At 36.5% G+C, this 26,296-nt stretch overlaps 1 protein-coding gene across 3 annotated transcripts; it reads left to right on the forward strand.

Moving 5' to 3' along the window:
- The first annotated feature begins 7,481 nt into the window (after positions 1-7,481).
- On the forward strand, positions 7,482-26,150 carry LOC104901745 (protein REDUCED CHLOROPLAST COVERAGE 2). 3 transcript variants are annotated; one of them, XM_010689348.4, is made up of 23 exons: positions 7,482-7,904; positions 8,392-8,453; positions 8,601-8,693; positions 11,906-11,978; positions 12,118-12,375; positions 16,726-16,790; positions 16,915-17,046; positions 17,132-17,173; positions 17,247-17,759; positions 17,870-18,027; positions 18,125-18,644; positions 18,794-18,856; positions 18,935-19,036; positions 19,401-19,721; positions 20,411-20,503; positions 20,584-20,685; positions 20,765-20,869; positions 21,845-21,978; positions 22,756-22,939; positions 23,033-23,164; positions 23,246-23,358; positions 23,497-23,578; positions 23,697-26,150. In XM_010689348.4, exons 1-23 carry the CDS (start codon positions 7,835-7,837, stop codon positions 25,677-25,679), a joined length of 5,400 nt encoding a protein of 1,799 aa, XP_010687650.2. In that variant the 5' UTR covers positions 7,482-7,834; the 3' UTR covers positions 25,680-26,150. The 3 variants fall into 3 exon arrangements, with proteins under 3 accessions (XP_010687650.2, XP_010687651.2, XP_048490827.1); XM_010689349.4 differs by lacking the exons at positions 7,482-7,904; positions 8,392-8,453; positions 8,601-8,693; positions 11,906-11,978 and having other exon boundaries at positions 12,245-12,375; positions 16,680-16,790; XM_048634870.2 differs by lacking the exons at positions 7,482-7,904; positions 8,392-8,453; positions 8,601-8,693; positions 11,906-11,978; positions 16,726-16,790 and having other exon boundaries at positions 12,246-12,375; positions 16,840-17,046.
- The last annotated feature ends 146 nt before the right edge of the window (positions 26,151-26,296 follow it).

Consider the following 26,296-nt stretch of genomic DNA (forward strand, 5'->3'; position numbering starts at 1 on the left):
CTTACGACCAATACTAGTTAAAATTATTAGTCCCTTCCAAAACGCTTTCACTCCTGGAAGATTAATCCATGATAATGTCCTAATTGTTCAAGAGATTCTGAATATTTTTAATAAATCTAAAAGTAAAAGGGGATGGTTCGCACTTAAACTAGATATGGAAAAAGCATACGACCGGATAGAATGGGATTTTTTACACCAAGTCCTACAAAGCTATGGTTTTCATCGTCAATGGATAAAATGGGTTATGCAATGTGTAACCACAGTCTCCTACTCAATAGTCATAAATCAGGATACTACTACTATATTCAAACCCTCTCGCGGCATTCGCCAAGGAGACCCATTATCGCCATATCTCTTTATTCTATGTATGGATGTCCTCTGTAGAAAACTAGATATTGAATCAAAATCCCCAAAATCAGGAATCGGAATTAAACTTGCGCCACATGCCGAGACAATTCCAGGCTTATTTTTTGCTAACGATGGGCTACTTTTTTGTAAGGCCAATATAACTACTGCCAACCGCATAAAGAACATCTTAGAAAATTTCTGTAATAATTCAGGACAACTGGTGAATTTCCATAAATCATCAATCATGTTCTCGAAGCACATACCCAATTCTAGACAAAGAACTATCGCGGGTATCTTCAATATGACCCCAAAGGCTGTCTTAGGGAGATACTTGGGAGTTATCTTCTCAAGTTATAAACCAATGACTAATGATTTCCAACATCTAGTTCAAAAAGTTGATAATAAAATAAACACCTGGCACAATCAGTGTCTTTCGAAAGCGGGAAAATCGGTTCTTATCCAAAGTCACCTAGAATCAACCCCAGCATACCTTATGGCCACAACTCAAATGCCAAAAAAAATATGCAATTCAATTGATAGTATCAACCGGAAGTTTTTTTGGCGCTCTTCTGCCAATTCCACAGGACTGCCTTTAATATCATGGACAAAAATTTGTCGGCCAAAAAAATATGGAGGCTTAAATTTTTGAAAAATGACACATACTATCGAAGCTTACATAGCCAAAATGGGCTGGAGAATCCTTCATGATCATCAATCTCTTTGGCCTACCGTTATGCGTAAAAAATATCTTCGAAATACGTCCTTCTTTGAATATAAAGCAAAGCCGAATGACTCTCAGATTTGGAAAGCTATCCTTCAATCACGAGAACTCCTAAGAAAAGGAATTCGTTGGAAAGTTGGCAATGGTACAAATATCTTCTTCTGGATAGATAACTGGTGTGCCAACCAGAGTCTCATTCAACTATTAGATCTCAGTATAGCTTCTATTGCTAATTTAGAACTCACAGTAAATCAGGTCATACTGCCTACAAATCAATGGAATATTTTGCTCCTAAATGACTTAGTGCCACCGCATATTGTCCACATGATATTAGGTATTCCTATCCCTAACTCCCCTACCCCTGATCAACCCTGCTGGGGATTGACTAGTTCAGAAAATTTTTCCGTTAAAACGGCTACCTGGCTAGCTCATGGCATCACTCCAGATACTATTCCATGGCAATTCAACTGGATATGGAAAATCGATATAGCACCAAAAATCCAGATATTCCTATGGCAATGTTTACAAAATGGACTTCCACTAAAATCTACATTACAGCAACGACAAATCACTAATGAAAACCTCTGTCCGTTCTGTAAGCACGCTACTGAAACAATTGACCATCTTTTCTTCTCCTGTCCATCCATTTCTCAATATTGGAATTCACAAAGGATAAAACAAAAGATACATAACATAGTTCCACGGGAGCTCACTCAAAGCCTTGCTGATATCCAATCTTATCCAAAAGCATTACAAATTTTTTGTTATAATATCTGGAGTATTTGGAAGGAACGTAATTTAATAGTATTTGAAAACAATGCTATTAATTTCAATCGAATTTATTACAGAGCGTGGCATATGCATTCAGAATGGAACGCACGAAATATGATGGACTTTTCTTTTACTATTTCCCATTTTCCTCCTTGCAGGTTCCAAAAATCAATTGCAGTCTACTGGAAACCACCTCCCGTCGGGTATCATAAATTAAATTTTGATGGATCAGTTAATGGCCCTTCAGCTGCTGCTGGTGTAGTTATTAGAGACTCTACTGGACATATTGTGGGAGCACAAGTATATCGATTTGGACAAACCTCGGCACTGGTTGCAGAAACATGGGGTTTAAGGAATGGACTCCTTCTCGCCCTCCAAAGGGATATAAAAGAATTATACATTGAAGGAGATAACCAAGTGGTTATAAGAATATTGCAAGGACAATATGCTTGCCCCTGGATCATACAAACTCTCATTGAAGATATACACCAACTGCTAAGTCAATTCAGATTCTATACCATCAATCATATTTTTAGGGAAGCAAATCGAGTAGCAGATATTCTTTCAAAAAAAGGCCATACCAGTTCTGCTGCCACAATGGACTTCGACTCCTCCACCGATCCCCATCTTCAAAAAATTGTTCTTCTGGATTCGTTAGGTTTCTCCCTTGAGAGAAGGGTGCCCTAACTTCACTCTTGTACCCAAAAAAAAAAAAAAAAAATTTAGATTATTCACCGACCATGAGCATGACGTTAGCAATAATTTCTCTCATGATCTATCATCTTAATGCAAGGCAATTCTTTGCGCATAGGGAGATTCTATGGTTATGCATAAAGGAAGGGGAGCAAATAAACTAGCGGATTATTTGGCAAGAATGGCTAAAGAGAGATCAGAACATATCTCTATTATATAAGTCAAGGGAGGAGGTGTGGTGTCCTCTTTTGAAGTGACTAAAATACCCTTAACGATCTAATTAATGAAATGAAAAAAATTACAAAAGCAAATCATTTAAAAATTTTCATTCCAACTTGCCATTTAAAACAAGTTTAAAATGGTATATGCATCAAATATTTCAATCAAAAATTAAATGGACAAAATATATATACCTTATAAAAAAAGATGGCATACATAACGTGCACATAAAAAGTCTGAACATTCACTACCTTTGATACTCTTTAATTCAGTTAAACCAACTCATTATTCTTGTTCTTTCTGTTCAATATTCATTCACAAAAACTTAATGTTAACAATCACTCACAACGTTTTTATTTTTTTTACATTAGCGAATTTATATATCTAAATTCATCTAACTGTTGAATTTTTCTCATTTAAGTTTAATCATAAATAAAGTACGAATGAAGTATCTAATAGAATAACAAATTTTGAAATTAACGCACGCAACGCGTGCATATGAAGGCTAGTAGTTTTCATAACATTTGTATTTTGTCCAACCTTCCCTCGAATTGTAATAAACTCTATCTAGAAGACAAATTGAACTGTAATAGTAATAGTGTAGGTACTTTGAGTGTAGGTACTTTGAGTGTAGGTACTTCGAGAGATGTCCACCTATGTATTCATCTTTGTTTATAATAACAAACTGTAGGATACTTGTAAATTCATTGATACGCTTCACCGAAAATTTTTCTGGAAACAATATAAAGATAAAAATAGTGCACCTCTTATTGCTTGGAGTATTGTTTGCAAACCTAAGGCCCAAGGAGGCCTACGGACTAGAAAACTTATCCTCTAAATCAAGCTTTCCTAGCCAAATTCGGATGGAAGATTATCTCTGAACCCGAAAATCTTTAGATTCTAGTAATGAAAGCCACGTATCTTTCTAACCGATCATTTTTTAACTACTCCCCTAAGGCAAAAGATTAACATATATGGCGAAAAATTTTAGCTCAAAGAGAAATCCTTTGCAAGCTGGAAATTGGGGATGGAAAAAATATCCTCTTTGGGCTGATAATTGGGTTTCTAATGAACCGCTAGCACATACGTTAAAAATTTTCCCCGCACTTTTTAATAAGGATATTAGGGCAAGTGATTTTATTATACCAAACTCCACGTGGAACATGATAAAATTACTTAATTTTCTCCTGACATATGTTGTCAATACAATTAAAGGAATTTCTCTTCCCTCCACACACATGGATGACACCCCTATTTGGGGTCCTAACCCAAGTGGGAAATTCACCTTTAAGTCCGCTACATGGCTAGCTCACAATATTCAAGACACAGAACCTTGGCAATACAAAAGGATTTGGAGGCTTGACCTCCCCCCAAAGATTATTCTCTTCTTATGGCAAATATGCCACAACAACATTCCAGTTCGGCAATTGCGATGCCCCAATATCATTCCCATGAGTCATTTCCCATTATGCCTTTCTCAAGATGAGTTAATCAACCATCTTTTCTTTCTGTGTTCCATTACGACCCCTTTATGGACTGTGTCTTAAGTCACTACTTGGCTAAAATTCTCTCTTAATTACTCTAGAACCTGTTCTTTGCACCCTAAGTAAACTTAAAAACAATAAGCATCTTGTTAAAAAAATCGTATGGCTCTTCTGGCACATTTGGAAAGAAAGAAACTCTATTGTATTCAATAACCAACAGTGGAACTCCAATCCACAAGGGTTTTCTTTAAAGCCTTATTTGGATTCAATGAATGGTATACTCATACCTCTTTTGATTCAAGCATCCAGACGGGTTCTCCCCCAACGGGAGCTCCACCTCCTTCCTTTCCCCCCTCTTCTCACATCTTCGTGGCGTGGCAGCCACCTCCCTTTCAAACCGTCAAACTCAATTTTGACGGTTCAGTCAAGCTTTCTTCAGCAGCGACTAGAGTAGTTCTTCAAGATCACCAAGGAAATCTTATTCTTGCGGACACCTTCAACCTTGGCAATGTCCGTGTGTTTGTGGAACTCTTCAAAGAGGTGTCCTTCTAGCACTCCAACAAGATATTCAGAATATTCTCATTGAGTTCTTGTTATTAATGCTCTTAAGGGATCTGGGGCACACTGTGGCAAATTGATCACATCATCAAAGTTACCTCCGTTCTTCTCCAGCGTTTTAATTCGTCTCACATCGGGAAGCAAAGCGGACAACATATTGGGTCGCCCAATGTAGGGCATTTAGTTGACAATTACTTCCAAATTAATCCTTGTTATAACTTCACTTTTAGTTCTATTCTTGTAAACGATGCATTAGGGGTACCACTCGTGAGGAGGGTCTCCTAACTTTTCTTTTTAACCTTCCCATTATAAAAATTTAAAAATACAAAAAGTCATATATACATACGTAATAATTAGATAAATACATACATACACACGCACACGTGTATATATATATATATATATATAGTGATAGATACTTTTTCTAAGGGACAATCAATGTTAAACTACGGTCATATTGTTAACTCCATTGCAGTCATAAGATTGTACATGACACATACCATTTTATATGATACGTACAATTCCACATACATCCATTTGAACGCTCGAACTCTTTCTTATAAACCTTATAGTGATTCATTAATTTTTTCCTTGATAGATAAGATGAAAGACTTTATCACACCCAATTTGAATTGACGTTTAGACATCTATACAAATATAAGATGAAAGACTTTATCACACCCAATTTGAGTTGACGGTTAGACATCTTAAATATATTTAAAGGCGTTTCTATCAAAGTAACGATGTCATGTGACACTCTACTCAAACTTCTAATACATGTTTATGATCTCATTAATAATATTAACAATAATGTGAAGCTACTAGGATTCGAACACACGACCTTTGAAATAAAATGTGAGAGTTTAATCACCAATCCACTACTATTTCAATGTTTAATGTTTCATAGTAAAATGTAATAAAGTCTTATAACTATATATATGTAACTATGAAGACATAAACAAAGCCTTTTGATCTCTAATATATACTTTTATTAAGGTAATAACATCCTCTTACCCAATTCCATTAACATTATTATTTTTATCCCCAATTTTTAGTAATAATATATTCCTTTTTTCAGCATATACTACCCTTGACAATTTTTTTTTTGCACCGTATACCTTTCAACTTTCCAAATTCATCGTATACCCCTCACTTTTCGAAAAATACATCAATTTATCCTTTTGACTAACGGTGTTAGACTTCCGTTAGTCATTAGGCCATAATTCTCTCCTAATCCTAATTAACTACCCTAAACCCTAAATAACCCTAAAACAATAACAAATCCTAAAAACCTAACTAACCCTAAAAGCCCACCACCCACCCCTAGCCCACCACCCCCCAACAACCCTAGCCCTACCAGCCTACCATCCTACCACCCCCACCACCCCAGTTGCAACCTTGCCAGCCCTCCACCCCCACCCCTGCAACCTCGCCAGCCCCCACCCCGCTCCCCCACCCTACCCCACCGGATTTTCGCACCTGTGACCCCCACCCAATCGGATTTTGGCACCCCACCACCACTGATTTTCCCACTGCACCCCACCAGATTCTCTCCTCTATTTTGTCGGACCCCACCCCACCTGATTCTCTCCTCTGTTTCGCCGGAAACGCACCTCTGTTGTTTGAAGCTCTCCTCTATTTCGCTCGTCGGTCTCTGTTTTTAGAAAGGGAAGGGGGATGTGGAGGGGGGGAAATTGCCGGTCTATGTTTTTCCAACTTCGACTTGTTGTGGTATGAGGAAGGGTTCAAGGTGTGGTGGCGTTTCTCGTTGGTGTGGTGGCGTTGGGGTGTTGGGTTCAGGGTGTGGTGGTTGCGCGGGAGCGGATAGGGGGTGGGGTTGTTGGGGAAAGGGGAGGGGGTAGGGTTGTCGGGAAAAGGGAAGGGGGTTGCGGTTGGGGTGGGGGAAGGGGGTTGCGGCTGGGGTGGGTGAGGGGTGAGGGGTGAGGGGTGTGTGGTTAGGATAGGTTTAGGGTTAGAGGGGAGACGATTAGGCCATTAGTGTAGGGTTTAGGATTAATTAGGCTAGAGGGGGTTAGGATTTAGGTTAGTTAACTTGGGTTAGGAAGGGATTAAGGGCTAATGACTAACGGACATTAACGCTGTTAGTCATTAAAGGTAAGTGGGTGTATTTTTTGAAAAGTGAAGGGTATATGGTAAATTTTGAAACTTGAAAGGGTATATGGTGTAATTTTTTTATCAAAGATATATAGTAAAAAACCGTAATATACTTATTTTATTATTGTAATTACCCGAAGCATCGTACGGACCCAAAATACTAGTTTTGATTATAATGCGTGATTTATCACATTACTAACGGAATTAGATACATATCCACGTGGCATCCACACTTTGGACTCTGAAGACCATCGTCCATCATCCATGTAATCCTTTCTGATAAGCCGCGGCTCCCAAAGTAGCGCAAAAATGGACAAAAGTATACTCAACACAAAACTGTGACCCAACAACATTGTTGAAAAAGATTGGCAACAAAAAGATAGAATGTGAATGTTGTCTCAATAAGTTTGTATAATAGTCTTAACAAGAAGAAATAATATACATACCTCAAAATTACCAAAAAAATAATAAAATTACATAAAAATAGAATTTATAAAAATGAATGGTCTATAACAACTTGTCTTTCTCTGGCTTCTCCCATTACAATTTTTCATGTCTTGTAATTAAACACTACCAATTGAGTACCATCCTCAAACAATCTCTCATTACCCTCTTTCGTTCTCTCATCTTATCCTATCCACCACCTTACTCATCTATCTCTTCTTCTTTTTCTTCTTCTACATCCTTCATTTTTATTATGCATATATGACTTCCAACTTTTTCATACTCTTACTCCTTCCATAATATATATCTCTTTCATGTTATTATTGTAGATATATATACATTTGCTATATATATATACATCCTATTGTTTCCACTATCAAAGCTCGAAACGAACTCGAATTTCATGCATGGTTATTGTTCATAAACTTAAATATTGATTGATATTCTTTTGTTGAGAGGTTTTGAACAAGTTTAGTAAGATATGGCTCCAAAGGCAAGCAAGGCTAAGCAAAACAAGACCAAAGGAGAAAAGAAGAAGAAAGAGGAAAAAGGTACGTATGTATGTATGTATGTATGTATGTATGGAATCCAATAACATATATACATCTCATTAATTTGTGTAGTTTTTTCTTATATTATTTCATCTGTATTCATTTTATGGGTGTGGAGAAGAATGAAGACGAAGATGCTAGTGTTTTGATATTAGCATTGTTGACTTGTCAATGTTAGTGTGAGAGAGTAACATGACTAATATAAGGTTAATATGGTAATACTTCTTCTATTCTAAAATAAGTGATATACTTTTTTTAAAAAAGTTCGAGAAGTATTTCACTTATTTCAGAACGACGAAAGTAATATAAAATCCATTTTTATACTTTACTACTAGTATCTCGAAACAAAAACATTTTATTACTTAGTTGACTATACGCAGTCTTATATTTTATTTACTGTTAAAATTTAACAATATAGTAAATCATGACATATAATATAGTGTATGTATACTTATACTTAACTATAAATTTATTATGTTTCCTATAGTTTTGCCAACAGTAATTGAAGTAAGTGTTGATATTCCAAATGATAGTCGAGTAACTCTCAAGGTACGTATAAATATATATATCTCTTTTCAGAAGTTGCAATTTGAGTGCTAATTAAATCTTTTTAAAAAAAATTTATAAACAGAAAGAAAGAAAAGTTTTTGAGGATGAGATTTTTGCTAAGTTTTGTGTGGGCACTTTTGGATGTAGGGGATATCTACTGATAAGATTTTGGATGTGAGGAAGCTGTTAGCTGTGCATGTTGAGACATGTCATTTGACCAATTATTCTCTTTCTCACGAGGTTCGTTGGTTTCTTCTTACATTCTCCTAATTGGATTGTATATGTGTGCTAGCTTCTTGCCTTTTTTTTTTTTTTCACTTTCACCTTTTGTTCTTTAATCTTTAAAAGATAGGACTTGTGAATTGTGATTATTATATCACATAATGTGACCAATTAATATTAATTGTTCAACTTCCTACCACCAATTTTTATGATAATTAAAACAATCGTACCATCTTCATTATATACTAAGGATTCTAGCACGTTTTTTGGTTAAATGCATAATTTTTGATATAGTGCTTTGTTTTTTAAATGATATAGGACTTACATGTGAGTTGATAATCTCCTATAAATTAGTTATATTTTTCGTCATTTATGACTAGGTTAGTAAAATGTGTTCATAGATTACCGGTGACCAACTTTAAACTCCAGTTATTTCAAAATAGAAGACAAAATATGCTTTACGGATCAAAAATAATTGTTGTTGAGAAATATTGGTTTCTTTTAAGAAAATTGAATATTATTTTGATTTAGAGGTGATCATTTTGGCCCAACCCGACCCGATCCGTTTTTGGCCCGGATTTTGGACAGATTTTTTCGTCCCGCGGTCGGGCCCAGTCTGAATTTTTTTGGCTTTGGGCAAGCCAAACACAACTTTTTAGTCTATATTTTTTGACGCGGCCCGTTTTTGGCCCGAAATAGCGGACTTTGGGCACAAAAATTCGGCCCGAATTTAAGCCCGACCCGTTTTATGGATAATTTTTTTGGCCGCGGCCCGGCCCATGATCACATCTACTTTGATTGTATTTTTAGTAGTTTTACAGAATTTCGTATGTTTTTCTTATATTATAATTATCGATATTTACTTTTTTTTTATAAGAGTTTGAGGGTAAAAAGAGAGGTTTGAAATGAATAGAGATTAGAGAGCTTTAACTAGTCCACACCTAGGTTTTATGGGAGTGTTTGGTTGAAGGAGGATTGAAAGAGAAATTTGAGCCAAAAAGACTAATTTTGAAAAAACTATTAGTAGGAACTTTTTGAATTTTTTTTGGTGAATTTAGTTGTGATGACTGATGACTAATATATCTTAAAGTTAGTCAAGTTTACTACCTTTTACCAAAAAAATTCCACCAATAAATTATTCCAATATCAATATCCTTATTGGTCCTTTTACCTAATAAAATATCAATTGCCAAACAGGACCTTAATAGAAGTAGGATTTGTGATCAAAAACTGATTCTAACACCCTCTATATTATTATATTCTTTATATTTTACTTCATCATTCGTACCAAAATACTTCCAAAATACTTTTCATACTTCGATATTGGAAATGACCCACTAATATTTTCAAATATCTCTTTCCCCACTATCAGAAAGTTAGGGGCTCACTCACTCTTTCATTTAAATAACATCTACTCCAATATGGGACTCCATTCACTTCAATTAATTCCTATGAAATTAAATTATCTTTGTTATATAAGGAAAGAGGGATTTATGATGTTCCCTTATAAATTTACTTAACTGCTCATTAGTAAATCAACTACTACGATAAAGGGAAAAAATAAAGTCAAAATTAAAATATAGCATTAAAAAATTAACCTAAATGTTGAAGGCAATCAAGATATAATTGAGCCAACAAAAAAAGGAAACATTGACTCCAAGATTTAGAACATTTATGCTTAAAAAGTAAAAAGGAATATCATTAATAAAATATCTTATCAATTAATTTACAAACACAATCAAGTATTACATCAAAACGGAAAATTCAATCAACTAACAAAGTGAAAATGATTTATTTAACACGAAGACTATGTTAATGCAACATAATAAGCCCTAAATAATTTCGATCACTTAATATTAATTTATTGTTCATCAAGTCTAATTTTAAAAACCTAAAAGAAAGAATAAGTAAAAAAAATTAATAAAAGAAGGGTTAAGTGATAGAGGCTCAACCTATAAAATTTAGCCAAAAAATGTCTAATGTTCAGAATTTTACCGACGTTTATGCCCCAAAGGGCTAAAATTATTTATGTTTGAGAAAAAAAAAACAGGCATTAATCGCGTACATAATTTGCTAATCTGAAACTATTATTTTATTTGAAAACAACTTATTTATTTACCTGATACTGTCTTATCTGTGTGTTAGTTGTCTGAAAACAAATTATTTTGTCTAAACTTATGAATTTATTTGAACATATATGTCTAGGGAAAATTTTTCACACCAAACCTTTTATACGTCATTTTTTGTCGAGAAACAATCTTTTAAATTTTATCTGACCTGACAATTTAAGACCTTAAAAAGAAAATTGTTCGCGAAAACAACCTTAGACCACTTAAAATCAACCAAGCTTTTTTATTACAATGAATGCACAAAAGAGAGAAGTTTCACTACATAAATTAAAGAAGAATAATGTATGTTTACTGTTTAAGATGGTTATTCATTGAATTACTTCGCTTCAATGATGCCTTAAAATGGCACAAGGTTGTTTTTTACAAACATTTTTTAGGTCTTGCCAAAAAAACTTAAAAGGTTATTTATCACAAAAAATTAAATAAAAAAGATTTGTTATGACGAATTTTTCTCTAGAACTTATTTTTCTACACTTATCTAAATTTATTTAGACTTATCATAATATATTTTGACTGAAATCAAAGTAAGTAAGATAAGTTAAATTAAAAAGACTTTAGTATATTGTACCAGGCAACGGATAAAATCAAGAAAAAGATAATTATATATCCTTGTTTTGGAAAGAACATGAAGCTCATCACTTCTAAACCAAATATGAATTGAGTATGTTTTTGAAGAGACGGTCTCACGTTAGTGTTAACGTGAGACCAGCTGATGTCATGCTGACATCATGCACGTATATCAAACCAACATCGAAATTAGTTAAGCGGTTGGACCTATTAGTTATGCTAACCTTAAATTGCTTCTTGATGAATTAGTTAAGCGGTGAAGTATATTAGTTAAACATTGAATTATATTAGTTAATCGTTGAAATATATTAGTTATATCATAGAAATCGGATTATAACGCATTAAATAACTAAGGGCCTGTTTTCTTCGGCATAAAACAGCTGAACCGAACTGAATTGAACTGAACTGAATTGAACTGAACTAAAAATAAGCTGGGGAGATCATGCCCTATAAACAATAACTATTAACCTTACATAGTGTTGTTATTGCTTGAGGAGACACGCAAGTGAAAATCATTGAAATGTGTAAAACCAGGTACGAGGACCACAACTCAAACATACAGTGGAGATAGTTTCACTGAAACCCTGCCATCTCACCATCACTGAAGGTAAAATTAAAAATAAAACCCCTTTGATCATCATCACACCATTTTTTCCTTCAATCATACTGTTCATATCTCAACTATTCAGTACACTTGCGTCACACCTGATTACTCTTCATTTCTTTTTCTTTTTTAATCATATCAGAGGATTACAGTGAAAACGACGCCGTGTCACATGTCAGGCGGCTTCTGGACATTGTGGCTTGCACAACAGCTTTTGGGCCGAAGATGGGCCGGAAAGAAACCGGGCCCACCGATGAGGGTGACCCGGAAAATGGGAAGAAAGAGGGGGTAACGGTTACGGTAACGGTGACGGCTGGTGAAGTGGATATGCGGCCCCCACCAAGGTTGGGGCAGTTTTATGACTTCTTCTCTTTCTCTCATTTGACTCCTCCTATTCAATGTCAGTCTTCTTTCTCTCTCTCTTTTTTTTTTAATTGTTTGTTTTGTGCTTGATTATTGATTGGGATACTGGACTTATACTTGATCTATTTTGGGAAATTTTGAATGGTGATCTTGAACTTTTAGAGTTTTTTTTATTGGTGGTCCTAAGTTTTTTTTTTTTTATTTCTATTGGTAATCTTTAATTATTGTTTAATTTTCAAATATGATCTTATAAAGTAAAAAAATGGTTAGTTTCGTTAACTTTTCATTAGAAAAAATGTCTCGGTTAGCGTGCTTGAAAATCGTCTAGGTTTGCATGCCGTAAATATTGCTCGATAAAGTTTTGGGGCTCATTTTAGCCTTCAAGACCAAATTTAAAGTCTAAAGGTTTTCATGCCTGAAAATTGACGGGCTAAGGAATTGAGTGTTATTTTGCCCCTTAAAGATCAAATTTGATGTCAAAATTGACAAAAAAGAACCTGAAGCACATTGGTTTGCGTGCCAAGAGATTAGTTCTAATAAAAAGTTAACGAAACTAACTTTTTTTTTCTCTATAAGGTCACATTTGATAATAAAATAATAATTGAGGGTTACTAGTGGGAATAAAAAAACTTAAGGCCACCAATGGAAAACTCGAAAAGTTCGAAATTACCATTGGGAATTTCCCATCTATTTTATTTACTTTGATCGGTTTGTTTGGCAAAAGTGGATGTTAGTTGCCGTTGTAGATGTTTAGCAAGTATGGTGTAAAACAGCCTTATAATAAAATTATTATGGTAACATCACCTCATTTTGTGTCCTTAAAAAGTGAGTTAAGCATCAATACGAGCCCTAAGTTTTAGTATTTTTCACTAATTGAGGACTAAGTTTTTTTTCACCCTTAGAGTACTATGATCACTCTCACGCTATGTTTTAATTAGTTGGGGTAAAAAACTTGAGAAGGTATTGTGTCAGACGAGTCTGACACAATAAACTGGTCGGACCACATCAGGTAGTCTTAATTTTTTTTCAGTTAGTCTTAATTTTTTTTCAGTTAGTCTTCATTTTTTTTCAGTTAATCCTAATTTTTTTTCAGTTAGTCTTCATTTTTTTCAGTTAGTCTAAATGAAAGTAACTTAGGTCTAAATGAAAGTAAGTTATGTGTAAATGAAAGTAAGTTACCTCTAAATGAAAGTAAGTTACCTCCAAATGAAAGTAACTTACCTCCAAATGAAAGTAAGTTACCTCCAACTGAAAGTAAGTTACCTCCAAATGAAAGTAACTTACCTCCAAATGAAAGTAAGTTACCTCCAAATGAAAGTAAGTTACCTCCAACTGAAAGAATAGACCAATAAACTGAAATAATAAATCAATTAACTGAAACTGTAAAAAACAAATTAAAGACATCAACTGAAATAAAAAAAACATCAGCTGAAATATTATAAGCATTAACTGAAAACAATGATGTCCAATTCTTCTTCTCTCCCGCCATTAGAATACTTATGCAACAACAGCAAACACCATAGACAAAGAAGGATGGTTGCACACCGGTGACACCGGATTCCAACATAGACTTGGAAACGGTGGATAATCATATTTCTTAGAGGTACTAAATATAACTCCATGAATGAGCAAAATGAAGGTTGCATTAATGAGAAAGATCTCTGGGGAAACCATCCTAGCATTCATGACGCTACTGTTGTTGCAAGAGTATTCTGCTGGTGTGCAACCATCCTTCTTTGTCCATGTTTTTTTTTCTAAAACAATGATCTCTCTCCTCTCCTTCTTCCATGGCGGCAACTATGGCGATTCCAGTGAGAATCGCACCTTCTCCTCAAACAATGGTGTCCTCTCCAGCTTTCACTCGCCGAGGCAGTCGTCGGAAATGGTGATTCTATAAGTCAGCGGTGGCGGCGGAGTTTTGGGCTCAGCCGTCTGACAGTAAGCATTGTTCAGACGGTCTGACCCAATACTTTCTTAGTACCTTGAGTTAAAAGCTTAGTACCTTGAGTTAAAAACTTAATACCTAGAGTTATCATTGTTTTGGTTGTTATTTGCGTCTGGGAATTGATCAAATTGTAAATATCAAGTTTCACATTCTTTTACTCTCTTCTGTTAACTTGGATTTAACTCACTAGCTTGAGCAAAAAAATGCAAAAAACAACCAAAAAAAAAATGCAAAAAACAACCAAAAAATCCAAGTTAACAGAAGAGAGTAAAAGAAAGTGAAACTTGATATTTATATTTTGATCAATTCCCAGACGCAAATAACAACCAAAACAATGATAACCCTAGGTATTAAGTTTTTAACTCAAGGTACTAAGTTTTTGACTCAAGGTACTAAGTTTTTCACACCAACTAATTAAAACATAGCGTGAGAGTGGTCATAGTACTCTAAGGGTGAAAAAAAAACTTAGAGTCCCCAATTAGTGAAAAATACTAAAATTTAGGGCTCGTATTTATGCTTAACCCCTTAAAAAGTCAATTTATAAGTTAAAAAAATAACTTTATATCAGCTTTAGATAATGGGTCACCTTACTCTATGGATTTACTGTAGATGCTAGAGCGAGGTTAGTGGTAAAAAAAATAGCTTTCTAAAACATTTAGTGTTAGAAGCTATTATGTATTATTAAATAAATGATTAATATATTTTTCCTTTATATATCTAACTTGTCAAAAGCTATCAACCACTAAAAAGTAAAAACCACCTTAAAATGTTGGAGTAGTTGCTCAAAACTCTAAGGGAGCGTTTGGTTCATATGATTTTGGTATGAGGTATGGGTTTAGAATGAGCAAAATCCATACCTAGTGTTTGTTTACAAAAATAAAAAGATTTAAAACCAATACCTCAAACCTATGAGGTATGGGGTTTAGAAATCCAAGGGGGTAGGTGGGTATGGCTCATACCAATACCTCAAGGTATCAAATAGAAGAAAAAAAATTCATTCCCAAATAAAACGAATCACATGGTATTAGTTATCAAGTTTCAAACCTATACCACCTTGGTTTCGTTTCTGATTCCAAACCCATACCACTTTATGAACCAAATGCCCCCTAAAAGGTATTTGAAAAGTTATTGCCGAATATCTCAAGGTATACTAATTGAAGTACTTGGTCATATCTTATTTGCATTAGTTATTTTGGGCACAGTTTCACTTCAGTTCAGTGAAACTCATTTCAGTTCAGCTACTTGAGTTCAATCACCTTCATATGAATCTTTCTACCATACTATCTAATCTATTAGTGTTTTTTTTTCCGGGTAGGAAGTTGTACTATAAGCTTAAATAAAGATACAGACTTAATGTTTCACTTCACTTCAGCCTAAAAGAATAGGGCCTACAACTTACTCCACTATAGAAGTTTTTGAATAGTCAAAGAGAATGTGTGAATAGTGTAAAATTCCAAATAATACTTTAAGAATTGACATGCAAACTTTGAAATGATTAGAAAGTTATTTGACACAAGGTGACGGTGTTAGAGTATGATCAAAACCCCACATTACCAATTTTGTAGATAGGTATCATTGTACCACAAGAGCTTAGCTCAAGATGCATCTCCTCCACCTTCCTTATAGGAGGTCTTGGGTTCAATCCCAAACAAGAGCAAGTTGGGAGTTTCGGGGTAGGAGGATGAATTTGGGATTCAACTGGCCAGGGGATACTCTGGCAGTAGGACCGCGGCCCTGGTTCACTTTTGGGATTCAACTGGCCAGGGGATACTCTGGCAGTAGGACCGTGGCCCTGGTTCACTGCATTACCAAGCAAAAAAAAACATAGGTTTTAGCTGTAGACTTGTAATGGAATTCAATAGCTTTGTCTAGCTCAGATAGCTGGGATCAGTTTGTATTTTAGGTGGCTGGCTGGTATGTGGTGGTGGAGTTTGCAATAGCTTGTAAGATATGCTCTGGTGCTTCTCATCTTTCATTTCTTTACACTCTAGCTTGTAGCCTGTAAGCTGCTAAAAAGAACCTTAAGACAACCCAATTGACCGTCAATGTGACAATGTATTTGCGGACCTGATAAATTTTACGTGGTGGGAGCCTGGGAGGTGTATGCTTGATCAAGCCCTTTCTAAGATGGCACTAGTCTTGGAAGGAACAAGAACAGAACTATACTTATCTATCAATTGGATATAAATGCAGTAACGATCTTTAAGATGTAACATTTACGCGCTTCCAAGTTAAGGTGAAAGAGCAGTTTTCAGCTTAATTCCCATCTTAAAGTCCTAAACATTGTTTTAAATGGTTTTACTTGCTACATTTGTTAGTATCACACGTTTTTTCCAATTTTCTATACATGATTTACTTTCCACTTTACTATGATTTTATGTCTCTTTCCCCTATAGATGTCTCTTGAAGGTCATCCATCTTGTATATTGATATCTCTTGTAGATATTAGGAGATCTAACCGCCCGTTCCTTGAGGACAAAACAGAAGACGACTTTTTTAAAATTGATGTAAGCATTTTCTCTAATTAGTACTCGTTATCTGATTGGACACCTGCAGGTTTCTTCCTGTCTTTCATTTAGAGTTTCTTCTTAGCCTAATTTAGGTGAGTTTGTGTGTGATCTATATCTGAAGGCTCGCGTTTGTAGTGGAAAGCCTATGACAATTGTGGCTTCACGAGAAGGCTTCTATCCTTCAGGAAGAAGACAACTTCGTTGTCATTCATTGGTTGGCCTACTACAGCAATTAAGTCGTGTGTTTGATGCGGTATGTGAAATTACCTCCCTGCTGACATATTCTTGTTTAGTTACATTGTGGAGTTTCTTTGCCTTAATTTGTGCCAATTATGCAGGCATACAAGGCCCTTATGAAAGCTTTTACGGAACATAACAAGGTAACTAGACTTTGATATGATTGCCATAACTAATTTAAGAAGACATAGATGTCTAATATATCTCTTCTTTCAGTTTGGGAACCTACCTTATGGATTTCGGGCAAACACATGGGTTGCCCCTCCAGTCGTTGCTGATCACCCTTCTGTTTTCCCACCTCTACCCGTGGAAGATGAGAACTGGGGAGGCAATGGAGGTGGACAAGGAAGAGACGGAAAACACGACGAGAGGCAATGGGCAAAAGAGTTTGCAGTCCTGGCATTAATGCCTTGCAAAACAGCAGAGGAAAGACAAGTGCGAGATAGGAAGGCTTTTCTCCTCCATAGCTTATTTGTCGACGTTTCAGTCTTTAAAGCTGTAGCTGTTATTAAGAATATCATCCAAAGCAATCCGAGCTCTCCTTCTATTGATGTACACGAGGAGCAAATTGGAGATTTGCAAATTACAATAACAAAAGATGTACCTGATGCTAGTACAAAGTTGGACTGCAAAAATGATGGTAGCCAAGTTCTTAACTTGCCCCAAGAGGAGCTTGCCCGTAGAAATTTAATTAAGGGAATTACAGCTGACGAGAGTGCTACTGTTCATGTAAGCATTTCTTATCTTGTGTGTAGCTATGATGATCCTCTTTGGTGTGTTCTATCGTTTTCCTTATAAAAGTGCTTACATGATCTAACTGTAAGTCTTTATCACGTCAGGATACTCCTACACTAGCTGTTGTGGTTGTTAGACATTGTGGCTACACAGCTGTTGTGAAAGCTTCTGCTGAGGTAAATTGGGAGGGAGAATCAATTCCCCAAGACATTGAGATTGACGATCAACCTGAAGGTGGTGCCAATGCTTTAAATGTAAATAGGTCAGTGCATTTAGTTATTGCATATTAGCTATGTTTCTCCAATTATCTCTATCTATGTTTGTGTGATTTAAAGCATTATATTTTGGCTGTTTAACAGTTTGAGAATGCTGTTGCACAAGTCATTATCGCCATCATCTCCTTCTGTTCAGCGATCACACAGTACAGACCTAGAAGAACTACGTTCTGGTAGGTGTTTGGTCAGAGAAGTGATGGCCAAGAGTATATTGAAGTTAGAGGCAGAAAGTACTAAAACTGTGAAGTCCATAAGATGGGAGCTTGGTGCTTGCTGGGTGCAACATTTGCAAAATCAGACTTCAGGAAAAGCAGAGTCCAAAAAGACTGAGGAGGCGAAGGTTGAGCCAGCTGTAAAGGGTCTTGGAAAGCAAGGAGGACTATTGAAAGAAATCAAAAAGAGAATTGATGAAAAGCACAACAAAAATGAGCATTCTAAAGAAATCACTACAGACAAGCAACTAGACCCGAGCAAGAAATCAGATGCAGCTGATCCAAAGGAGCTGGAAAAACTTGATGCGGAGAGAGAATGCCTGTGGAAAAAGTTGATATCTGAGGCAGCTTATTTACGTTTGAAAGAATCAGAAACCGGTCTCCATTTGAAGGTCATCTCCCTAACAAATTATTTCAGTTTCGCTTTGTGATCCTATAAGTTTCATGCAAGGTTCGCTTATCGTGCAATTGACTCAATTGATAGCCTGAAAGACTAGTGAGGTGATGATGCATTCTGATTTTATACTTTTTACACTTTCAGGCACCTGATGAACTGATTGAAATGGCACACAATTATTATGCTGACACAGCCCTTCCAAAGCTGGTTGGAACTCTGATCTTGATTGTTTTTCAACATATCATTGCAGTTAATGATGTTAGTAATGATTTCCAATCTGTTTAGGTGGCAGATTTTGCCTCTCTGGAACTTTCTCCAGTTGATGGAAGGACGCTAACCGACTTTATGCACACAAGGGGCTTGCAAATGTGCTCTTTAGGACAAGTGGTAATTCTTCTATTCTGTTCTAGATTTATTATCTTTGTGTGTAGTAAATAGTAATGTTATGTTTTCCGGTGCTCCCATGTTTTCCAGTTGTTTTGGAGTAGTTACGTTATCCAGTATTACACTGGTGCTCATGTCCTAGAATATTGCTATAAGTCAGTTTTGACCCTTGTGCATCAGAATTCACTACGATGCTTGCATTTAGGGCATTGAGAGTATGACTGGGATTTAAGCCTTCGCAAACACTCTTTTACAAAATTTTCTTCTTTGATACTTTCTTGATTAAATTCTTATGGACTATCTTAAGCTCAGTGATGAGTATGGTTCTTGAGGATATATCTTTTACAGTTTTTGCCTCCTTTTCCAGGTTGAACTTGCCGACAAACTCCCTCATGTACACTCACTGTGTGTGCATGAAATGATTGTTCGAGCCTACAAGCATGTATTGCAAGCCGTTGTTGCGGCAGTTACTGATGCTGGTGAATTGGCTGGTGCAATAGCAGCATGCTTAAATGTATTGCTGGGTTCATCATGCTCTGAGAATGCTGATGAAGAAACTGTTAATGATGACAACCTGAAGCAGAAATGGGTGCAAACATTTCTTTTGAAGAGGTTTGGTTGGCAATGGAAACAGGAATGCTGCCAAGATCTTAGAAAGTTTGCCATTCTCCGTGGACTTTGCCACAAGGTTCTACTTATTAACCTTGTTATATACTGAGCAGCTGCTTATTCTCTAAACATAATTCCTCCGTTTCTTTATTAGTTGCAACATTTTGACTTTCATGCTTGCCAACACACAACTTTGACCACTAGTATCTTTAATTATCTATTAGTGAAAACTATAGAAAATGGATATTTAGGTAAATCCATCTTGCCAAAATTTATTTTATAATAATTTTATGTCAAGGTTAGTATATAAATAGTGCAAAAGTCAAAGTGTTGGAATGCCTTGAATATGTAGTCTGGCGCTTCTATATGGGTTTGCTATTCTGTTTTTCTTTTGTTTCTGTTTTGGTCCCTTATTTGGCCTATTCATTTAGGTTAATTAGATGGGTTCTATATTATTTCAGAAAAAGAAAAAGAAAAAAAGATGGGTTCTCTATAGAACCTTCTAATTAACTTCTGCCCCTATTTTTCTGTAATCTGAACTCTCTTCTCAAAGATAATAAATCGGTTTCTCCTCTGCTTGGGGACGTAGCTAACACATTATTAGTGAACCACGTTAAATTTGTGTGTCAATTGTTCTTTAATTCTTCGTTGCTTTATTGCTTGCGTTACAACACAAAGTGTTGAGCTTAGTCCTGTATTTCTGTAGTATTATACATGTGCCTGCTTTTCTCAATTCTCACTCTCAATTTTTGAACTCATCTTTGGCAGGTTGGCCTTGAGCTTGTTCCAAGAGACTATGATGTGGATACCAACTGCCCATTTAGGAAGTCAGATATCATAAGCATGATTCCAGTATATAAGGTACAATGGAGGGTGCAATAAGTGTTCAAGATTCTATAGATATTCTTTAGTGGCATTTACATATCAATTCGTTTCTGCAGCATGTTGCTTGTTCTTCTGCTGATGGACGTACATTGTTAGAGTCATCGAAAACTTCCTTGGACAAAGGCAAATTGGAAGATGCTGTTAATTATGGGACTAAGGTCTTTAGCATTTTCTTTCTTCTCATGCAAATTTAATTAAGAAATCTTCAACTAAACGTAATGCTTGCGAAATGTGCAGGCACTTTCCAAGCTTGTTTCAGTTTGTGGTCCTTATCATCGCATGACCGCTGGAGCATATAGTCTTTTAGCTGTAGTGCTCTACCATACTGGAGATTTCAACCAGGTATGTAATTTATAAACTGAAGTCTTTGGTGTTAAGATACTTGTTATATATTCCTTCCGACCAGTTTATGGAGTAATAGTAAACCTAGTAACAAGAGAAAATTCCAAATGTTTCACTATTTTTATTCATTTTATTCGAGACCGCTACAAGATCAATAATTCCACGAGCTTGTACTTCTGTTGTTAACATAAAAACATCTCTTTCCATATTTTCGGATACAACCCATAAGGGTTTGCTTTTTCTTTATCCTGGCTCAGGATGAACTCTGGCGGCATGCTTAACTCATGCAAGTTGGATGGGAAGGGGTGAAATTCTAATTGGTCAATAAAAATAGATTTCAATACTTATTTTTTTTGTTTTTCCTTAGTTCAACCAATTTAAACCGTATTCTTGTAGTTGGATCTCCAATTTTTTTGGAATGCGCCAAATTCTACTTGAACATCCAAGTTGGGGTCAAAATCAACAAAAACATCTCTAAACAAGGTTCTAGACCCATCAGGTTTCAAAGTAGCATGGTCGCTATAGTTGACTGTTAAGTTCGCCACCGTAAAACTCTGGATAGAGGATGGAAAGGAAACAATTATTGCAAGGAGTATTTTAGTGAAATAACAGTTTAATTAACTGCAAGGAGTTGGGATGATCAATTTCAAATGGAGGGAGTATGACGTATTGAGTCAATTGCATATTGATCCTAATATAATTTTTGTTGAATTTCATTTTCGTATAATAAGAATATGAGTTTTCTTTTCTTTTTTGTTTCTTTTCCCCCCAAATCCAGCTTTGTTGCTTCTGTGTGAATTAGTCTTTATTCTTCATATTAGCTTAAGCATTAAACTTTATTTGAACCATACCAACAAGTTGGAGAATATGAATGTATTAAACGATGCTGTAGATTCTCTTCATTCTTATAACTTTTTATCACGAAGCTCTGAATAGCGTGCTGAAATGTTAGCATTATGAGATGATTTCTTTCAGGCTACAATTTACCAGCAAAAAGCATTGGACATCAATGAAAGAGAGCTTGGACTTGATCATCCTGATACAATGAAAAGTTATGGAGACTTGGCTGTTTTCTACTATCGTCTTCAGCACACAGAACTGGCCCTAAAGTGAGCATTTATCCTTATTTGATCACTCTTGCTGTTAATAAGCTTGTACATTGGCTGCGTCTCTGCAATGTTCAGATATGAAACCTTACCAGAAAGTAGTTTTTAACATTTTATTCCAAAGAAAAAAGACCTGATTTTGTAGCAATGTAGCTGTAAGAGTGCTGGTAGACCATTGGTTTATACACAGTTTCATCCTCTCATGTTTCAACTTTAACTTAGCACTGTGATCTGTGGACAGTGGGCTGAAGTCCGAGTATGTTGACATCGTTGGTTGCTTGACAGTCACCTAATTATCATCTGTCCTAGTCCTATGAATCTGAGTCCACATCCTAGCAGGCCTGTTCATGTTTCTCTTGGAAATATACCTTTTCTATATTTTACAGAGGGCCCTCAAAATAAAAAAATAAATGGTTGTGGATGGTGCATCAACTGATATATCCCATATGTGTACGGCATCCTATGTTACTTGAACTCTTCATTTTACTTCAAGTACCCGTGTTAGATTCTCAACATTGCGATGGATATGAACTATGAAGACTTTGACAATATATATATTGTACCAAAAATATATAACTTTTTTCATGAAGTAGAAGACACTTAGACACATTACCGTGTTTAATATGAGTCTCCGCGTCTGAGTAGCATAGATGTCATCACAGTTCCTTAAAATACACTAGGACATCTTCCATTATGCTTTTTAATTCTACTATTAAGTGCAATAGAGTTTCCTGAAAATTTGAAGATATCACCCAACATTTATTAACTTTGCTGATCCAGATATGTCAACCGTGCACTATATCTCTTGCACCTAACCTGTGGACCTTCTCATCCAAACACTGCTGCCACCTACATTAATGTGGCAATGATGGAAGAAGGTTTGGGGAACGTTCATGTTGCATTAAGATATCTCCATGAGGCTCTAAAGTGCAATCAGAGACTGCTTGGAGCTGATCATATCCAGGTCATTTCTCTCATCTCTTCTCTTGCCGTCAATCATCAGTCCTTGTTGGATCCAAACATGTTATAATCCAATTTGTCCGCCTTTTGTATGCAGACTGCAGCCAGCTATCACGCCATTGCAATTGCTCTATCTTTGATGGAAGCTTACACCCTGAGTGTTCAACATGAACAGACAACTCTGCAGATTCTGCAGGCAAAACTTGGATCAGAAGATCTACGAACTCAGGTGAATATATGTAAAGTCTTCAACATTAGAGAACCACAGTCCCACTCAAGGCAATGACACTCATTTCTGAACCCATTGCAGGATGCGGCTGCCTGGCTTGAATATTTTGAATCCAAGGCTCTAGAGCAGCAGGAAGCTGCTCGCAATGGCACCCCGAAGCCAGATGCCTCCATTTCTAGCAAAGGCCACTTGAGGTACTCCAAGCATCTTGCCTTGTAACTAGTATCATAAATCTTCACATTCTTTGACTATTTGCCAAATTCTGAATTATTTTTAGTACACATTTTTTTTACCTCAATTCTGATATTTGGATTTATGAACTTCTAAAACAGTGTATCAGATCTTCTGGACTATATAACCCCAGAAGAAGAACTAAGAGCAAGAGAAGCCCAAAGGAAACAAGCCCGTGCAAAGGTGATAATAGCTTCGTACCATTATGTTGCTGTTTCTCCTCAGTTCTGCTCCTTAATAGTAAAATAGATCTTTTAACATGACTTAGATCGATAATTTAAAATATTATATATAATTACAGGTCAAGAGCAAAACTGAACAAAACTGGGAAACTGTTGAGGGTGAATCACCAAAGAATGAAAATTTATCACCCAGCTATCAAGCTGAGAGTAGCACTAATGAAGAAGTCAAATCTGAACCTAATATTTCTGAACCAGCACATGACAAAGAAGACAATCACAGTGTCCAGACAGTTTCTGTCCTGAATGGTGATCTAACACAAGACGATACTTCAGATGAAGGATGGCAAGAAGCTGGTCCTAAAAGCCGGTCAAGCACAGGCCGTAAGCCTTCTACTTCGCGGAGGCCAAGCCTAGAAAAACTCAATACAAATTTTGTGAACCAACAACAGTCACGATTTCGGGGGAAGGCAGCGAATTTCACTTCTCCAAGGACTCCATCTAATGAACCTTCTGTTACTAGTCCATCTGTCCCAAAAAGGTTTGCCAGGAGCACAAGCTTTAGTCCAAAGCAGACTAACACTGTCACGTCAGCTGCTGCAACTGAGAAGCCAGCTAACCCCAAGTCTTCACCAGCAAGTCCAGCTTCTCTCGAGCAAGTTCCTAAACCAGCTACTCTTGCAAGTTCAATTACTACGCAGACAGCTGGAAAGTTTTTCTCTTATAAAGAGGTTGCTCTTGCCCCACCTGGAACAATTGTGAAAGCAGTCGCAGAACAATCAGCCAAGGAGGAAATCCCTACTTCACAATCAACTCAATCTGAAGAAAAAGCAGCTGTTGAGATTGTAAAAGAAGAAACTGCTCAAAAGCCTATGGATGAGAAAGTGGAAGAAGCCACTGTTATAGAAGAAAGAAAATCTGAAGTTGACACAGAAAAGGTACAGTCAAGTGAAGTGAAATCCAGCACACCTGATGATATAAAGACTGAGGTCCAGGTCCAAACAAATGCTGAAGTTGCAAACGTGAATTCTGCATCGACCTCAGGTTTGAAGGGAAATGATGTTGAGGAGAAGAAAGAAACTGTGAATATCCAAGTGTCAGAATCAGATGCAGAGGGTTCCAATGATGTTCTTTCCCAAAATGAATTGTTGACCCCTCCATATTCGGACTCTCAGCCTCTGCCAAGTGGAGTTAATGTCGAATTATCAGTAGAAAGTGATGGAGTTCCTTCTCCAACAGAAGGTGAAAAACAGGAAGGAGCAGAGACGGGGAAGGAAATTACCAAGAAACTTTCTGCATCAGCTCCTCCTTATAATCCATCAACAATTCCAGTTTTTGGGACTGTTCCAGTTCAAGGTTTCAAAGATCATGGTGGACTACTACCCCCACCTGTAAATATAACGCCTATGATGGCAGTCAACCCTGTGCGTAGATCACCCCATCAATCAGCTACGGCCAGGGTACCTTATGGCCCGCGGTTATCTGGAAGTTATAACAGGTCTAGTAACCGGGGAAACCGCATAAAATCTGGAATCCACAATGGAGAACATATTGGTGATGTAAACCACTTCAATCCTCCTATAATTATGAATCCACATGCAACAGAGTTTGTTCCTGTTCCACCGTGGCTTCCAAATGGATACCCTCCAAACGGGTATATGCCGGTGTCTCCCAATGGTTATGCTAGTGTGCATCCAAATGGCGTTCCTCTATCAACTAATGATTATCAACCTTCCTTGAACGGTATTCCAGAGGCTCAAAATGGGTTACCTGGATCTATCAATGATACGTCAGAGTGCTCGGATGCTGCAACTGTTGAAACTGCTGCCGGAAACACTGACCAGGTTGTGAATGAACAAAATTTGGACAACTCCTCGTTAGAAACAACAGATGCCTCAGGTGAGCAAGAAGATGAAGCAAAACCTCAAGTTGCAAATGATAAATCTGAGACTGAAGAGTCTCTGGTTGCAGAAACAGCTGTATCTGATGATGCTAATTTGGTGGCTAAAGAAAGTGATGAGCGTACAACAGTTGAGGAAAAACCGAGTAAATGTTGGGGAGATTACAGTGACAATGAAGTTGAAATTGTTGAGGTTACTAGTTGAGTGAGATAGTTTTTTTGATAGAGGAAATTCTGCCACCATATTTCGCAACCTCGTGATGTGCAGCAGAAGTGTAACAAGTGAACCAACAGGAGTATATTTTGACAAAGCCGCACTTGGTTATGTGAAGGCTACACGATACAGATATTTTTTGGTTTAGTTGCACTTGAATTAGTGTAAACTGTGAACCAAGTGTTTTAAGCTCATGACCATGTCAGCAATGGAGGTTCAGGACAACAGACCGTGCCATTTTATGCTAGTTAGTAGTACTAATTATCCGATGTTGTATTTTTTTGATGATAGAACTGTTTAATGTACAAGGAGAGAACAAGATAGAACTGGATGAGAGTTATTTATTTATTTTTGGCAATTTTGTACTTCATTTTACCTTTCTGAGCCCTGGGACGGCTTAGAGACCTTTGTGAAAGACTTCTTAACAGTGATTATATGCAATGCTGTATTACTGTGCTTTCAGTTGAACAGAACAATATTCAACAATCGCCTATATCCATGACCCTTGAATTGCGATCTCTATATTAACGTTACGCAGACGCCAATAATGAAAGCACAAGAGTCCCTTGAACTGAGAGCTGCATATTAACGTTATGCAGATGCGGGAT

The sequence above is a fragment of the Beta vulgaris genome, chromosome 8 (genome assembly GCF_026745355.1).
Source record: "Beta vulgaris subsp. vulgaris cultivar EL10 chromosome 8, EL10.2, whole genome shotgun sequence".
NCBI lineage: Eukaryota > Viridiplantae > Streptophyta > Magnoliopsida > Caryophyllales > Amaranthaceae > Beta > Beta vulgaris.

Bases quoted from the DNA above. Each gene is read 5' to 3' on its own strand.
- LOC104901745 (XM_010689348.4), top strand. From the start codon at position 7,835: ATGGCTCCAAAGGCAAGCAAGGCTAAGCAAAACAAGACCAAAGGAGAA. The intron at 19,037-19,400 runs GTAATTCTTCTA...CTCCTTTTCCAG, and splicing joins TGTGCTCTTTAGGACAAGTG to GTTGAACTTGCCGACAAACT. The intron at 22,940-23,032 runs GTCATTTCTCTC...TTTTGTATGCAG, and splicing joins TTGGAGCTGATCATATCCAG to ACTGCAGCCAGCTATCACGC.